The sequence below is a fragment of the Carlito syrichta genome, unplaced genomic scaffold, assembly GCF_000164805.1.
Source record: "Carlito syrichta isolate Samal-C Ts95f unplaced genomic scaffold, Tarsius_syrichta-2.0.1 Scaffold288986, whole genome shotgun sequence".
In the NCBI taxonomy this organism is placed as follows: Eukaryota; Metazoa; Chordata; class Mammalia; order Primates; family Tarsiidae; genus Carlito; species Carlito syrichta.
This window is the reverse complement of record NW_007233082.1, coordinates 55,932-73,257: the sequence shown is the minus strand read 5'-3', so window position 1 is coordinate 73,257 and position 17,326 is coordinate 55,932. Positions and strand designations below refer to the sequence as shown.

At 38.1% G+C, this 17,326-nt stretch overlaps 1 protein-coding gene across 1 annotated transcript in view; it reads right to left on the bottom strand.

Annotated features, from left to right (window-relative positions):
• Positions 1–17,009, bottom strand: part of EYA1 (EYA transcriptional coactivator and phosphatase 1) — a 333,490-nt gene extending 316,481 nt beyond the window's left edge. Inside the window, exon 1 of the mRNA XM_021710442.1 lies at positions 16,905–17,009. Within this exon, the coding sequence (XP_021566117.1) occupies positions 16,905–16,937 (33 nt within the window). The 5' untranslated portion in view covers positions 16,938–17,009. The remainder of the gene's footprint in view (positions 1–16,904) is intronic.
• Positions 17,010–17,326: the final 317 nt, after the last annotated feature.

Genomic DNA, 17,326 nt, shown 5'->3' with positions numbered 1-17,326 from the left:
GTAGTGCTTAAGGGTTGTTATTGGCTTAATGACTTACAAATATATAATGCATGGAGAATTTTGCTATCAATGCAAACAACTTTTTGGCAACAGCTTAAAAGGACTCTTGGAATGAGATCTCAATCAAGTTAATATGCTTCCTCCCAACCCCCGCTCCATTTTTTAGCAAAATACATTTGTCATCTTAAAATTTTTCATTATACAAAATTCCAAATAATTTGGAATCTGAGCAAACAACAGATTCTAATGTAGAAGTTTTTTAACAAATGCATTTTAATATTTGGGATATTAAACTTTTTTCTACCTTTACAAATGCCTTTAAAATTTATCATCTTTTCTCATGTTTTTAAGGTCAGTGAGAGCATTATAAGAATTACAGGCCTTGGGCAACCTCTTTGGGTCTCCTCCCACTGAGGGAGCTTTTCTGTCCTCTCAATAAATCCTGCTTTAAAAAAAAAAAATTGACTTTCAGGCCTGTTCTTCCAAAGTGATATCAAAATCTCTTCAACTCTTAGAAGCTGAAGGCCACCAACTCAGTAGCAACTGCAGCAGATCACCTTTGTCACAAAAAGTTAATGCAACTTTCAGAAAGGACTCTAATGCTCCAAGTAACAAGAAATTCTCCAGAGAACCTCATTATACACTTGTGTGAATCAGCCCAGTTATTTCTCTTGCTGCCATTACAGATGGTTCTGTGAAGCAGAATCCTCATTCAATGTCATAATAGAACACATGATCATTTGAAAATTTTTGTTGGCTATCATTTTGTCTTAAGATGGCAACCTGACTCACTATGTGAATCTAAGATGAGTAAGATGTATGGAGGGAAATCCCCCCAAAATGGAATTATTTTTGGAAGGTAGACCTGTTGTCGTACAGGTTTCCCTTGCTAGATAAGTGTTCTAGGAACCCACTGGCATCAGTGTACCAGTTAGTGTTGTTGTGAGAGGCTGCATTTGGCTTCAGTGAACTTTTGTGGAGATTCTTTCAGTGAGTTTGCCCATTTCATAATGGGTGATTTACTAGTGCACCAACCCATACTGCATTGAGTGTTTAGCAGTTTTTGACCAAAAACTGCATGATCCCCATGTCCCATCTTCCCTATTCACCTGATATCACCCTGAGCGACTATTTTTTTTTGTTTCCCCACATGAAAAAAAGCCCTCAAAGGGAAAAACGTTTTGCTGATGTAGATGAGATTAAATAAAAAATTGGCAGAAGCACTCAAAGGCATCCAAATTGATGAATTCAAAAACTGTCTTGAGCAATGGAAAAACCATTTCCATAGGTGTATTGCACCTAATAGAGAGTACTTTGAAGGTGACTGGAGTTTAAACATGTAAGAATAAATACACAATTTTTTAATAAGTAAATTTCATTTTGGGGGCCCTCTTTCATATATCAATTTTCATTGAAATCAGTCACCATATTTTTATAAATTATCATAGGGCAAACAGAAAAATAATCATTTTTTAAAGGCTAGATAAAATGCAATTGATGAAGTAAAAATATAGATCTGATTTTGGTAGTCCACAGTAAAGAGTGAGCATACTTTTTTCTTCCAAATAATTTGGAATCTGAGCAAACAAATTTTAATGTGTAATGTGCAATTTTTTTTAACAAAATGAACTTTAATAAAAGTCAACTTTATAAATGGAATTTATAAGTCCTTTAGGCTCCATTTTCATCACCAACAGTTTCCTCTTTTGAAAACCCAAGTTTTAAATGCAGCATAACTAACCAATTATAAACATTTTTCAGATACATAATTTCCATACACAAACTGTTTTTTAATCTCATTTTTAAAGTTAACCCTTCCACCTTACCAGATGAGAACAGGTAAATGGGTATTTCTCAAATGTTTCATAGAAATTTAGATGGACAAATCACTAGTGTGATTTCACTAGTGTGAAATCATTGATAATGAGTAAAGTCAAATATGTATTTGCTCATTTTTTTCTTGTGCCAGAGAATCTTTTTTTTTTTTTTTGATAAACTGAAATGAGAAATCTTGTCTTAAACAATCAATCATGAACCCAGAATTTATTTTTATCCTTGTGAAATACAGTATGACTGATGCTAAGGTTAATATTTGGAGAAGCAAAGCATAAAACCTGTTTATTGAAAAACATCTCTGAGACGGTTATACTTTGAAAGAAATACAGCAGCCTTCATAAAGAAAGAAATCAGTATATACTATATACTCTGCCAAATGATTTTTGAGACAATAAAAAAGTTGAGAAATTTTAAACATCAAAATTACTATAAATTCTGGAATCCATGAATGGTAGTCTATACCTGACTTAAGTAATAACTGAAACCAGCAAATGAATAGTCTCCATTGCAACATTGTATGGCTCAATACAATGAACTATGGCATTCCTTTAGACTGTGAATACCATATTTCAAAATGAAAAAATTAAGCAAAATTGATAATTAAAAAAACCCATTTTCTTCTTTCCTTACAAAAAGGAAAATGTTTTCTTGTTTTTGTTTGAGTACTGCCTGGAAGAAAATGCATACTTGATAAACATGCAACATCTGTACGCATATTGCTATATTGCTTGATAAAGGCACTTATGATCGTATTTTGATCTTTACAACAATTCTGAGTAAAGAGGACTGAAATATTATCCTCGTTTTAGAGATGAGAATCAGGCTCAGAGATGATCAGAGATTTGTACACAGTTGGGCAGCAGATGAGTCAGGACTCCAACATAAGCTGTGCTCCCACCTTTACCCTCAACAGGTATGCACTGACTTAAATTGATAACACAAACTCTGTTATTGTTTTATTGATATGAGATGGAAGTACATGCATATAGAATTACATGAGTCAATTTTTTTTTTAAGTAAGAGATTGTTAGTCTGATGTATGTTAAGTTTGAATTCGAGAGACCTCAAAAAAATTCAAGAATTCCTTTGAAATATAAACATTAATTGATTTAGTTTAATCTAGCAGAGTACCTCTGAAAAATTTATTTGATGAACAAAATTTATTTGCAAAAAGCACATGAAATTTTTGGTATATGATTGTTAACTTATTTTTCCTATCTAGTTTCATGTTAAATTCTTTTGCCCATCTAGTTTCATCTATCCATATATAGGCTATGTTAATCCATATTATTAGTGTCTTTTATAATCCTACTTTTTATAAGGAATATATATAACATTAACCTTATCCTCGAATTATCAAAATTTTTCAATTAATGGAGTTCCAGATAAAGAGGTTTCATAGCAGTAGTGTTTGTTTTCCATGTACCTCTTCCTTCATAAACCTGACAGAGCAAGAAAAGCTGAGCTTGATCCTGGCCCATTTCCAAAGGGTGCTTGGTTCCCTGAAGCCATGTGGAGCAAAAGCTGCCAAACTAACATTGGTGATGATTTCTCTCCTTTTATAAACCCTCTGCTCTAGGCAATTGTACTTATTCATTGATTCATTCAACTAAGACATTTTACACATCTACAGTGTGTAAAATAAAGAGAAGGCTAGGTGAGAGGGAGGGTGGTTGTTTCTTTCTCATGTTGTCTGCCCTTAAACAGTTCAAGGTCTAGATAGCAAAAAGAGATTTTTTTTTGAGTTGGAGTCTCACTCTGTTGCACAGACTGGAGTGCAGTGGCCGCTCCCGACCACCGCAGCCTCGACCTGCTGGGCTCCGGCGATCCTTCCTCCTCAGCCTTCCGAGTAGTTGGAATTACAGGCATGCGCTACCATGCCCTGCTGATTTTTTAATTTATTGTAGAGATGAGGTCTCGCTGCCCAGGCGGGTCTCGAACCTGCGGGCTCAGGCAATCCACTCACCTCAGCCTCCCAAGGGCGTGGGATTACAGGCTGAGCCACTGAGCCCGGCAAAAATAGACTTTTAAATTAGAGTGGACAATACAAACTAGAATAAAATATAAGCTAACTAGAAATTCAAAGAATTTATTACATAAAGAAGAAATTCTGTTTTGGAGGGGTAGATAAATATAAATCAGTGAAATGTAATAGGAGAAAGAAGATAATTAATGTGAATTACATAATTATATATCCCTATATAATTATATATTTATATAATTAGTTATGTATAGCATAATATTTATTATATAATTAATTATATTAATGATTAAACTTCACTTCTGTTAAAAAATACTGAGTAGTTTAATTTTAATGAAAAAATCACTTGATAGGATCACTGCATTAACTATCAATTGCTGTGTAACAAACTTCTTTTATCACACAATTTTTTTTTTTTTTTTTGAGTTGGAGTCTCACTCCATCATCCAGGCTGGAGTGCAGTGGCACACTCATGGCCACTACAGGGTCATCCTGCTGGGTTCAGGTGATCCTTCCACCTCAGCCTTCCAAGCACCTGTAACTACAGGTGTGTGCCACCACACTTGGCTAATTTTTTTATTTATTGTAGACATGAGGTCTCGCCAATGTGCCCGGGCTGGTCTTGAACCCTCAGGCTCAGGCAATCCACTCTCCTTGGCCACCCAAAGTGCTGGGATTACAGACTGAGCCACTGAGTCCGGCCATCTCACACAATTTTTAAGGTTCAGAAATCTGGAAGCAGTTGAGCTGGGTGGTATTGGCTTAGGCAGTACACCTAAGCTGTTCGCTGGGGCTGTAGTCTCTGGAAGCCTCAACTGGGGCTGGAAAATATACTTGCAAGATGGCTCTCTCACCCGCTTGTCGTACAAGACTTCAGTTCCTGGCCACATGGCCTTCTCCACAGGGCTGCCTGAGTGTCTTCTCAATATGGTGATGACTGGTTTGCCCCAAAGTGAGTAATCTAACAAACAGCAGAGAGGAAGGCACAGGGGCTTTTGTGACCTAGTAACCACAGTGGGATGTCCTCACATCTACTCTTTTATCTGCCTATTGGAAGTAAGTCATGAAGGCCAGACCAAACTCCAGGGCAGGGCTTCACCAAGAGGATCCATCTCTTTCCTACATTTATTTATTTGTTTGTTTGGTTTCATTTCAATAGCTTTAATGGGTACAAGTGATTTTTGGTTACATGTATGCATTGTATAGTGGTGAAAAACTCTGGGCTTTAAGTATACCCCTCACTCCCATTAGTAGTGCACTTTATACCTGATAGGTGATTTTTCATCTCTCCCCTCCTTCCCACCCTTCTCTTTCTGAGTCACCACTGTCCATTATACCATTCTATATGAAGAAGCTCCATCTCTTAAAGGGAGGCATATTAAAGAATTTGTGAACATATTTTAAAATTATCACAAACACTTTCTGAGAATAGGATACAAAATGTAAACATGCTTCTTTATTGATATTCTTGGTGGGTTTTAAAATTTATCATAGGAACATTGTGCATGATATTGTATATAAATAAAATTATAGTTGTACAGAAATGTGGGCACCTAAGAATTCTATCCAATATTAGTGCCAATATAAAGATATACTATGAACTCTACAAATAGTAATATTCATTGAAGAATGAAGAATTTGAAAAAAAAAGATAAGCAGAATTTAAAAATTGAGAGATGTATCACACTGGGGTTCAGATGCAATCCTGGAAAAAGAGAATTGGATCGTCAAACTGAGCACTTGAGTTCACACAGGTGCTGAACTTTTCTCTTTTTTTGAGTTGGAATCTCACTCTGTCACCCAGGCTGGAGTGCAGTGGCACACTGTTCACGGCCACCGCAGCCACAACCTGCTGGGCTCAGGCGATCCTTCCACCTCAGCCTTCCAAGTAGCTGGAACTACAGTTATGCACCACTATGCCCAGCTAACTTATTTGACTTATTGTAGAGATGAGGTCTTGCCAAGTTGCCCCAGCTGGTCTTGAACCCATGCGCTCAGGCAGTCCTCTCACCTCGACCTCCCAAAGTGCTGGGATTATAGGCGTGAGCCACCATGCCCGGCCAGGTGCTAGACTTCTTTGATGTCCTCCTGCCCATCTCTTAGTGACCACCACACATTTATTTTGTGACAAACTTTCTCCAATTATCCAGAATAATATAAATATCAACAGAATCACACTGTGTTAGAAGTAGAAGAGACTTTTCCCAAATTCTCCATGTTATAAATGAAGAAAATGAGACATACAGAGAGGAAACAAGTCAAGATTCAAGATGCAAGGGCTAGCCTGATAGGAGCAAAATGAGAAAACTTGAAAGCAGGGGAGTTCAATTGTAGCTTCACCTCACCTGCAGGGGTTGTTATCCCTGTGTATCTGGAGGGACTGGTTCCAGGACTTCTGCAGGTGCCAAAATCCTTGGATGCTCAGATCCCTTAGGTCAGCTCTCTGTATTTGTGGGTTCCATATCCACAGACTCAACCATCTGCAAATATGAAGGACTAACTGTGCTAACAAGAGAACAATGCATGGATTTTCATTTTATCTACATGCATTAACATCATCCTGGGACTCTGTTTCATATGTTGAGACAACTTTCATGCTAAAACTATAGAGTTGAATACATGTGAAAGAGACCTTATGGCTTTCTAAGCCTATAGTATTTCCTACTAGTCCTCTACAGAAAAAGTTTGTTATATTATTGCTATGTCTAAATGGCTTTCTTATTGTAGTTTACACTTCTGGTGATTACCATAGTCTCTAACAGAGTTGTGGCAGGGGAGGATTTCTTTGTTCTTCTAAGTATTTAAGCTGCTGTCTCTAACACCATCCTCCCCCAAACAAACTCCAAAAATCCTTGCCTTTTACTCAGAAAGAGAGATCACATACAATCATTGCTAACTGCTCATTTACACTGGTTCACAGTTCTTTGAGTTTTTAGACCCCTGCATATTGACAGTGCCGGGTAAGAGACACTTCAGGGGCAGGGAGCCTCAATGGTTAGGACTCTTCTTTCATTTCTTTTCTGCGTCAGTCACAACCGATTTTCATCTTTGTCACACTCCATCTGCTTGGTACATATAGACCAAGTGAGCTACACCAGAACATAAAATGTTGACCAGTTCAGATAAACAAACGTTTGCTGAGTACATGCAGAGGGCTTGACATTGTGTTTGGCCCTGGAAATATAAACATGTCACTGTCCTGACTCTGGAGTAATTTTCCTGTCAAGGTTTTATTTTTTACCTAAAATACCCAACTGCTAATACAACCTGGTGCCCAATTTGAACTTTGACATCCAGTCTCTTCTAAACTCTCAGATCACATTCCAACCTGGACTCTTTTAATGTCCCCAAGACAACCTTGCCTGTTGAAATGAAAAATTTTGCCTAATTCCTTTCAGTATGATCTGACATCCTAAGTCATAACCTCATCTTAATCTTGTGGGTGTGTGTCCAGTACATCTAAATTAAGAGATGGTATCTTATACCCCCCATCAAATACATTTTAATTAGATAACAGCTAGTGTTTTTTAAGTACTTCCTGTGTGTGTACCTAGCATGCTTGAGACAATATAAGCAATAATGGCAAACACTGAGCATTCACTATCAAATGTAACCTCATTCAATCTTCACAGTCACCTGTGATGTAAGTCAGCATCATCCCTATTTGTAGACAAGGAAATTACCCTGGGGAGGTGCACAGAGTTGCCCAGGGTTGTGCAGCTAGCGTATCACAACTTCAATTTGAACCTAAGAAGTTGCACTCCAGAACCTGTGCTCTTATTCACTATACGTCTATCACAGGTTTTCTTTTTTTCTTTCTTTCTTTCTTTCTTACTTTCTTTCTTTCTTTCTTTCTTTCTTTCTTTCTTTCTTTCTTTCTTTCTTTCTTTCTTTCTTCTCTCTCTCTCTCTCTCCTTCCTTCCTTCCTTCTTTCTTTCTTTTTCTTTCTTTCTTTTATTTTTAGTTGGAGTCTCACTCAATTGCCCAGGTTGGATTGCAGTTGCACCCTCACGGCCACCCCAGTGTCAACTTGCTGGGCTCTGGCAATCCTTCTGCCTCAGCCTTCCAAGTAACTGCAACTACAGGCACACGCTACCATGCCCGGCTAATTTTTGGTTTATTGTAGAGATGAGGTCTCACCAAGTTGCCGGGGCTGGTCTCGAACCTGCAGGCTTAGGCAATCCACTTGCCTCGGTCTCCTAAAGTGCTGGGATTACAGGCTGAGCCACCGACGTCTGGCCAATCACAGATTATTTCTAATCACATAAGAGAGATATTATTATCTCCACTATACAAATGAGAAAAAACATAGAGAGGGCAAGAAAACTTGCCCAAATACAGAGCAAAGACCGAAGCAGATATGTCTGAATTGAAATATCCAGTTCTATACAAAAAGATAACCTGCTGGGTTTGGCACTAGTAGCTGTGTATATTGCCTCATAGTTTACAAAGTGCTTTGGAACTTTTAAAAAATCTTATTTTCTTCATTATAGGGACCCAGCAATATAGATCTATTATGTCTATCTGTAAAAATGAAATTGACTCTCAGAAATTGAAATAACTTTCCTGAAGTCACTTACTGAGAAAACCCTTAGTTAACAAACTGTGACTCAAAATCAGGTATTCTGATTCCAAGTCAGGGTTCTTTTCATTATACCTATCTCTCTTTCCAAGTTCAAGTTACTATCTATTTGCTATGAACTCAACACAACCAAACAGACTACCCCAACTCTAGGCCTTGTTGCTTAGTGCTGAAAATATAAACCATCACTGCTATCAGGCAGATGGAGGGAGAGAAGAAAAATTAGTATAATAGGAATACAGCTTATAACAGATAGTCATGAAAAGGACCCTTAAGTATTAGAAAATAACTACATAAATTCATTGTTAGATAGTTCCATCAAGATGATCGGAATGCAGGTGATGGCCGGGCGCAGTGGCCGAAGACTGTAATCGTAGAACTTTGGAAGGCTAAAGTGAGAGGATTGCCTGAACTCAGAAGTTCTGGACAAGCCTGAGCAACATGGTGAGACCTCGTCTCTTCAATAAATAAAAAAATTAACCAGGCTTGGTGGTGTGTACCTGTGGTTCCAGTTACCTGGAAGACTGAGGCGAAAGGATTGCCTGAGCCCAGCAGGTCGAGGCTGTGGTGTCCACGAGCAGTGTGCTACTGCACTTCAACCTGGGTGACAGAGATAGAATCGGATTCAAAAAACAAAACAAAACAAACAAAACAAAACACCAGGCTCAGTGGCTCAGCCTGCAATCCCAGAACTTTGGGAGGCCAAGGTGGGTGGACTGCCTGAGCCCGTGGTTTCAAGACCAGCCTAGGTAACTTGGTGAGACCTTGTCTCTACCCAAAACAAACAAACAAAAACAACAAAACATTAGCCAGGCATGGTAGCACTCACCTGTAGTTCCAACTACTTGGAAGGCTGAGGCAGAAGTATCATTGGAGCCCAACAGGATGACGCTGGGATGACTGAAAGCATGCCACTGCGCTCTAGCCTGGGCAACGGAGTAAGACTCCAACTCAAAAAAAAAAAAAAAAAAGGCAGGACTAGAACTCTGGTTTCAAACTAGTGCTTCAATGATCACGGCCTGGGGGTTTCTTGAAGGTTTATACTAGGCAACTGTTTGGTAATCTGACCCATTTTTTAACTACAGCTCCCTACTCTGTCAGCTGCAGAATTGTGACCCATGCAGGACTAGACAGAGCCTTTCTTTCTGCTTGTGTAATGTTTAAATCCTGGTGGTCAGTCATCGTTGTGCAAGAGGAGCAGAGAAAGCCAGTCTATACAAAAAAAAAAAAAAGGACTGAAGAAAATATGCAGTGAAAAAGAAAGCTATCTCAATTCTCCAGATGCCTTTTTTCTTAAGACTTTACTTTTTTTTTTTTTTTTTTTTTTTTTTTTGCTTAGACCAGCTCATGGTAAGTTCCACCACTTCGAACCACATAAACTACAGTTTTTCAAGGGGCTGAGATGGGAGTGGGATAGGCAAGCAAATAGGTAAGGTTTTAGATTCCATACTTTTATTAGTCTTTGTTATGGGTTGAATTGTATCCCTCCAAAAAAAGATATGTTGAAGTCTTAATCCCCAGTATCTATGAATGTGACCTTATTTGGAAATAGGGTCTTTGCAGATGTAATCAAGTTAAGGTGGGGTCATTAGGATGGATCCTAATCCAAGAAGACAAGTGTCTTTATAAGAAGAGGAAAAGAGACAGACATAAGAGAGGTGAAGGTCTCATAACAATGTAGGCAGAGATTGAAGTGCTGTGACTATAAACGGAGGGAAGCCGGGACTGCTAGCAAACCACCAGAGGTTAGGAGGAAGCAGGGAAGGATTTCCCCTCCAGGTTTCAGAGCAAGCATGGCCCTGCTAACATCTTAATTTTGGACTTTTGGCCTCCAGAACTGCGAAACAATAAACTTCTGTTGTTTTAAGCCACCTAGCTTGTGGTACTTTGTTATAAAAGCTCTAAAAATTGACCTTCCATATGACCCTGCAATCCCCCTACTGGGAATATACCCTGAAGAACACAAATCACTCTATAAAAAAGATACCTGCACACGTATGTTTATCGCAGCATTGTGCACAATAGCAAGAACCTGGAAACAACCATGCTGCCCATCAAAAGAGGACTGGATTAAAAAAATGTGGTACATATACACGATGGAATACTACGCAGCCATAAAAAAGAACAAAATCATGAATTTCGCTGCAACCTGGATGGAACTAGAGTCTATAATACTGAGTGACCTCTCACAAAAACAAAAATCCGAATATCACATGTTCTCACTCATATAATGGACCTTGAACATCCAATGCAATACTATGAGAAAATGACGGATGGTACTGGGAAACTATGGGGGGGAGGGGGATGGGATTAACAGTAGCAAATATCTGTTGGGGGATGGGAAAACACTTCTTATCTACAGGGTGCCTGAATGAAACGTCATTGTAACCTACCCTTAACTGTACCCCACAAAACCATAATAAAAAATACTGATTAATGAAAAAAAAAAAAAAAAAAGAAACAAATACAGGTTTCCAGTATAACGCTCCTGTTTTGTTTTGTTTTTTTAATTACAAATCCCTGAATTCTATTATTTTAAATATTAGTTACATACAAATTTTTCTCATATAAAATTTGTCACTCATAATGAAGCCAAGTAAATGTAGCCCTGATTTAATTTGTAATTTCTCAGTTAATTTGACTTTACATGTATATTTTGCTTATATGACTACTTTCAGTAACTTTTGCTAAAGAGTGTACTTAATTCTATTAATAAAATAAATATTGAATGTTTCTGTTTTGGTTAAAAGTCACCTTTTGCTTCTAGAATCTCCAAGCATAGGAATAAGTTTTTTCAATTGGTTTTCTTGCAAATCCCAGATCTCAGCAAAAACATTTCAAATTGACCATAATTTAAAGGTGACTCCAGAGGTATAGTTATACAGTGGAGCCCTAAAGTGTAATTATTCCAGATCTAGATCATCATCATTTGAAATTTTAAAAATAAAAGTCAATTAACCACCTACCATTTATAATAAAATGTTCCTTTTAGAGTCTGGGGAAACCCAATTCCACCTTTCACCATACCAACTGATAACATCATGACCAAACACCATATATAGTATTGGTATTCATATTACCTAGCACAGACATGATGGCTGCTTTTTTTTTTTTTTTTTTTTTTTTTTAGTTAGAGTCTTACTCTGGACACCCAGGCTGGAGTGCAGTGGCATGATATGGCTACCGCAGCCTCGACCTGCTGAGCTCAGGTAGTTCTTCTGCCTCAACCTTCCAAGCTGCTGGAACTACAGACATGTGCCAACATGCCCAGGTAATTTTTTGATTTATTATAGAGTTGAAGTCTTGCCAAGTTGCTGGTCTCGAATCCCTCTCACCTTGGCCTCCCAACGTGCTGGGATTGCAGGTGTGAGCCACCACACCCAGGCATCTTAAAAATGTTATTGTAGACTTGCAAGGTAGTCAGATAATTTTTATTCATGACCACATTTTTTCTAGAGATGTTTCCGATAAAAAGCACATTAGAGTTATATTGTACTTTTCAGTTTTCAAAGAACTTTTAAATACATTATCCCACTTGACCTACAAAATCATGATTTTAAATAAGAGAAGGCAAATATTATCATCTCTATTTTATAACAGAAGAGACTGAAGCTTGGAAATCTACACCAGGTCATTCAACTAATAAATGGCAATACCAGTCTTTTGACTCCATATCTAAAATAGAGTTTTCAAAATGCCATGCTGTCTATCTGATTCAGACACAAAGTGTGGGTTATTGAGTAGTGGGTTTTTAACTGCAGGCCTTACAGATTCATAAGGAATATATAGTGATTTGTTTTTTAATTCACTGTTTTTTTCAAAGAATTAGCAGATGCTTTGAAGAGTCTTGATGTGATATCTTTCTAGAAATCCTCATAGAGAAATTGAAAGATGCAGCCACAGCTCTGCTGTTGGATGTCCGTGTTTACCTCAGATTGGGACAACCACCAAGATATCAGTGGTCCTGCTGCTATGGCACTGCTGAAAGTGGGGCTGTGCTCATCCAAATGGGACCACCTGACAGACAAGTAAGGGAGTAACCAAAATCATGGAATAATGTAAAGCCGAAGAAAAGTCTTCCTCTCCATGATGTCCTCATGAGAAGAACAGAGCTTACAAAAATTGCATGAGTTACTGCCTCTTCCTAGATGTGGGAGACACATAAACAGGACATTACAGAACAAGAAATGTAAAATTTCTAATTGAGTATTTTTGTTCATTGCTGTGTTTACACAAGATCAAAATGAGAAGCTGCTTAACTTCTGTCTATGGTCCCTCATCACATGACAGACACATTTCCAAAACTCTGTTAGGGTCAAAAAGCAACATTATAGGAATACTGTACTTTTCAATGTTACATAATTAGCTACTTTCCTTCCCTCAAGTGTTATGAGCCACCTCAAAAATCTCAGTGTTAAATCTCACAATGCACAGTGGTGGCATCAAGATTATGAGATGTGCCCTTGTTTAAGGGCTTCCTCATACTGCTACCCCAATGCCCACTGAAATGAAATGACAGAGAAGCTCCTTTAAGCCACTCCTACAGAGCGACATCCTCTTAGCTCACCAGCTGTCCTGCGGCTAAAGCAACACTGATAGCACTCTTGTTAGCTTTCTGCTCAGCCCAGAGCTCTGGGTTCAAAGGAAGAAACGAAGAGTCATTGCTGCTTCATCTCCCATCTTGCCACATCTTTATCTACAAAGTAGAGAAAGAACTATCGAGACTTGAGAAAGAATCAGTGTTTACAATGAAGACTCATAACATTATACTAATAATTACACTGCTGAGAGTTACAAATAAGTTTCATAAACTGGTGTTGTAGACAAAGATGTTTTTCTTTTTTTTTTTAAAGATGTTTTTCTTAACCATCTTTCTGAAGACAAAACCAAAAGTCCTACTACTATCAGGAATGTGCTTAAGAGGACAATTAGTTAAGTCATACTAGAAGAGGCCTAATCCAGAAAGAGCTATTAGCACTTATATTTCTGTGAGCAAAGGGCTATACAGTGGAAGAAAGTAAGAACTATAAAATAAAACTAGAAAGGATATCAGGTTATGTGAATCTCACTCCTCTCAGTTTACAGATGCAAAAATCAACGTTCCCAGAGAAATTCTTGGAACATATTTAATATTTTTTTTAAAAAGAATGTATATGATGGATGCAACTCAACAATAAAAAAGAACAACCTACTGATACATACAACATTGATTAGTCTTACAGACATAATACTAAATGAAAGAAGCCAGAAAAAAAAGAGAACATATTTTATGAGGATTCTATTTACATTAACTTTTAGAACTGGTGTAACTGACCAAAGGTGGAAACAATTGAAACAGTGGCTGCCTCTGGGGAGAGGGGGTGGGGACTGGGGGTGTCGTGAGTGAGAAGGGATACAAGAGGACTGTCAGGGGAGATGGGAATGCTCTCTTTTATGACAGGGTAAAGGTTACATGACTGTATCCATTTGTTAAAACTGGTCAGTTGAGATTTGTGCCTTTGAATGCATGAAAATTCTATCTTAAAAATACTGTAAAAAATACAGTACTCTTTCAGTGACGGTAAGGAGAGTGGGTGGTGAGAATGAAATGAGAATGACAGGCTGCTGTTGACTGTTGAAGCAGGTACAGGGGAATATGAAGGTACCAGCTTCTCTTGTATTTACTCTGAATATGGTTGAAATTTTTTGTGAACTAAACTTTAGAAAGTTGAACGTGATGAACAAGGGGAAGTTCAATCATGTTTGGAAGTGAGAGCGTTTTGGGAGCTGGTCCAGGACTCCTTTCAGGTCTTCATTTTCCTGAGCTACCTTAATGTTTTCAGCTATGTCCTAGGTCCTCTTTCCATCTGCAGCCTCTTTCCCCACCTTCCTAAGGGAAAGGGAAACCTGAGAGCTGAAGGAAGTGAGCCGAGGAGCCCACCCAAAGCCTCACAAAGGAGCCTCTGAAGAGACTGTGCCCCTCGTGGTCGAGCAGGCAGCCGCCAAATTGCCAGGACATGGCTTCTCCAATCAATGCCACACAGTGTTTGCCCTTGAGAAATATTCCTCCCTTATTTTGTACCTCTGAGATAGCCAAATACCTTTCAAGAACAAAACTGTTTCACCGTCATGCAACAATAAAGGGAAAAAAATGATATGCAGTTAGATTGCCCGCTCACGTCTTTTTATTACGCTAGCCAAAATAAATTCCTTTAATCTTTGTATGCTTAACCTATTGGTTATTTTAGTCTCAAATCTTAGTTAATATCTTCAGTCTTTTTTTTCTGTTTTTATTTTTTATTTATTTTATCTTTTAATTTTAAAGATTCAGGGTTAGGTACACAAATGTTCATTATGCATGTACCCTTGTTGATGAAGTAAGCCACCCCTTCCCCTGGCAGTTTCCCACTACTGTCAATCCTTTTCTTATAGTATTACGATAATTGTTCAAGGTCCACTTATAAGTGAGAACATGTGATACTCAGTTCTTTGTTTCTGTGATAGGTCACTCAGTGTTATAAATTCTAAGTCCATCCAGGTTTGTTTTCAGCCTTTTTTTTTTTTTTTTTGAGTTGGAATCTCACTCTGTCATCCAGACTGAGTGCATTGGCCACTCCCGGCCACCGCAGCCTCGACCTGCTGGGCTCTGGCAATCCTTCCACCTCAGCCTTCCGAGTAGCCGGAATTACAGTCGCGTGCTACAATGCCCAGCTGATTTTTTGATTTATTGTAGAGATGAGGTCTTGCCAAACTGCCCAGGCGGGTCTCGAACCCGCAGGCTCAGGCAATCCACTCACCTCAGGCTCCCAAAGCTCGGGATTACAGACTGAGTCACCGAGACTGGCTGTTTTCAGTCTTAAATTAGAATTTGCAGGCCAGGTGTGGTGGATCACACCTGTAATCACAGCATTTTGGGAAGCTGAGGCAAGAGGATTGCTTGAGCCCAGGAGCTCAAGACCAACTTGGGCAACATAGCGAAACCTTGTCGTTCACAAAAAATAAAAAAGTTAGTTGGGCATGGTGGTGTGTGACTGTAGTCCCAGCTACTCAGGAGGCTGGGGTGGGAGGATCGCCTGGGCAAAGGTGGCTGAGGTTGTAGTAAGCCATGATGGTATCATGGCATTCCAGCCTGTGTGACAGAGTAAGACCTTGGCTCAAAAAATAAAAAATAAAAACTGCATAATATAAAGTATCAAAAGAAATATTGGCAATAACTCTTTGCAGATACAATTAAATTTGTTGGTGATTCGCTCACTCATCAACGGCCTCCATCTATGGGACAAAGTTACACAAAAGGAGGCAGTCAATAGTATGCTATTTGTTATTAGTGAGTTTATTCTTCATTTATTTTATATGCTCTGCAAAGTATTTTTAATAGAATAAAATCAAATGTCACAGACCTATCACAAGAGTTAAACAAAAAAATTAAGTGGGTTAAGGCTGCTTTTCCTGGTTTGGGTAAGAGCTACACCACACAAAGTGATCTGGAAGTGCTTTGTGTGAATTACCTCACAAGATGACTTAGAAGATCCATAAAATACACTCTGTAATTGCATACAGTATGATTTCAAAACTACCTTGAAAGCACTTGACCATGGGTTATTAAAATTCTCATCCATTAGCAGTTACTGCTTATTGCATAACACCAATAGGCCTTGTAAAACACACATTTACAGGAACCACAACAGCATTACTAAAGATCATCCTTCAGATTTGTAATGATGCTATTGTGAGCTAAACTGAGCTATGAAACCACAGATCTAAAAGCATCCTATCCGGCCAGAGAACATAAAATGCAAAGTCACATACTTTGAACATCAAATACTGCTATGAAAACTTTCCAAGGAAATAACTTTAATTTACTGAAATATGCTTTCTTAAAATTGAAACGTATTGAATCATTCAAGTTCTAAATAACTCAAATGTTATTTATATGATTACCTCTAACTGGGAATATTCATTCATGAACCAAAGGAAGCTTTCTTCCTGATATGAACCTAAGAAAAATTTTTAACCCTTTCTCTTCTGCTCACAGGATAAACAAAATATGCTCAAGTTTCTTTTTATTTAAAGCCCATTCAAGAATTTATCAAACTGTGAAACTTTTACACTAAACACACATTTTAAAGATACATACACATGTGTATATTCATAAAACAAATGCATCTAACAATTCAAAATGTAGACATTAACTTCAAGTTTTGTGAAGTTAATGTATGTTTTCCCCAAGGCATAGAAAAATGTAAGCCTAAAAATTATGTTATACATTTTGGTGTAATTACATAATACTAAAGGTTGGTTTTTTCCTCTATGACTCCACTTTTGGTAACTGATACCTCTAAGAAAAGATATAAATTAGGGTAGGCTGGTGAAATAGAGTACTACTTAGTTCATAACTTTCAAAATCATTAAAAATTGGTACAAAGCTTTTGAGAAATTTCCAGATACTCAGGTTACAATACAAATAGCCATTATGATTTTTAAAGTAATAACTCTTTTGTTAGGACTGACATTCTGTTTACTTACAGACTGTCCATTAATCCCCCGGGGGTCTTCCATTGAAGACTTCTTCTTCTGAATTATAGATGGGCTATTAGCTACACACTTCTTCAAAGGGTTCCAACACCCCTGCACCTGTGAACAGCAGAATATCAAGCAACCGTATTAATTGTGTGGCATGAAATTAAGAGCTAGTCTTCACATCTGCAGCATTCCATTTACTAGCATGTATACACAAGTCAAGAACACTTACCTTCACTGAATGAATCTTTAAAATAAATATTATGGGCGCACTGTTTATCACAATTTACATGAGCCAAATGTGGCCAAATTATAGCTCCGTTGTGCCTGCTGTCAGCAGCTGCAGCCCAAGGAAAAAAAGAATGGGGGTAGGGGGAAGTAGCTAAAGAGCTTTCCACACACATTATTTTTGAGCCAACAGTACATGA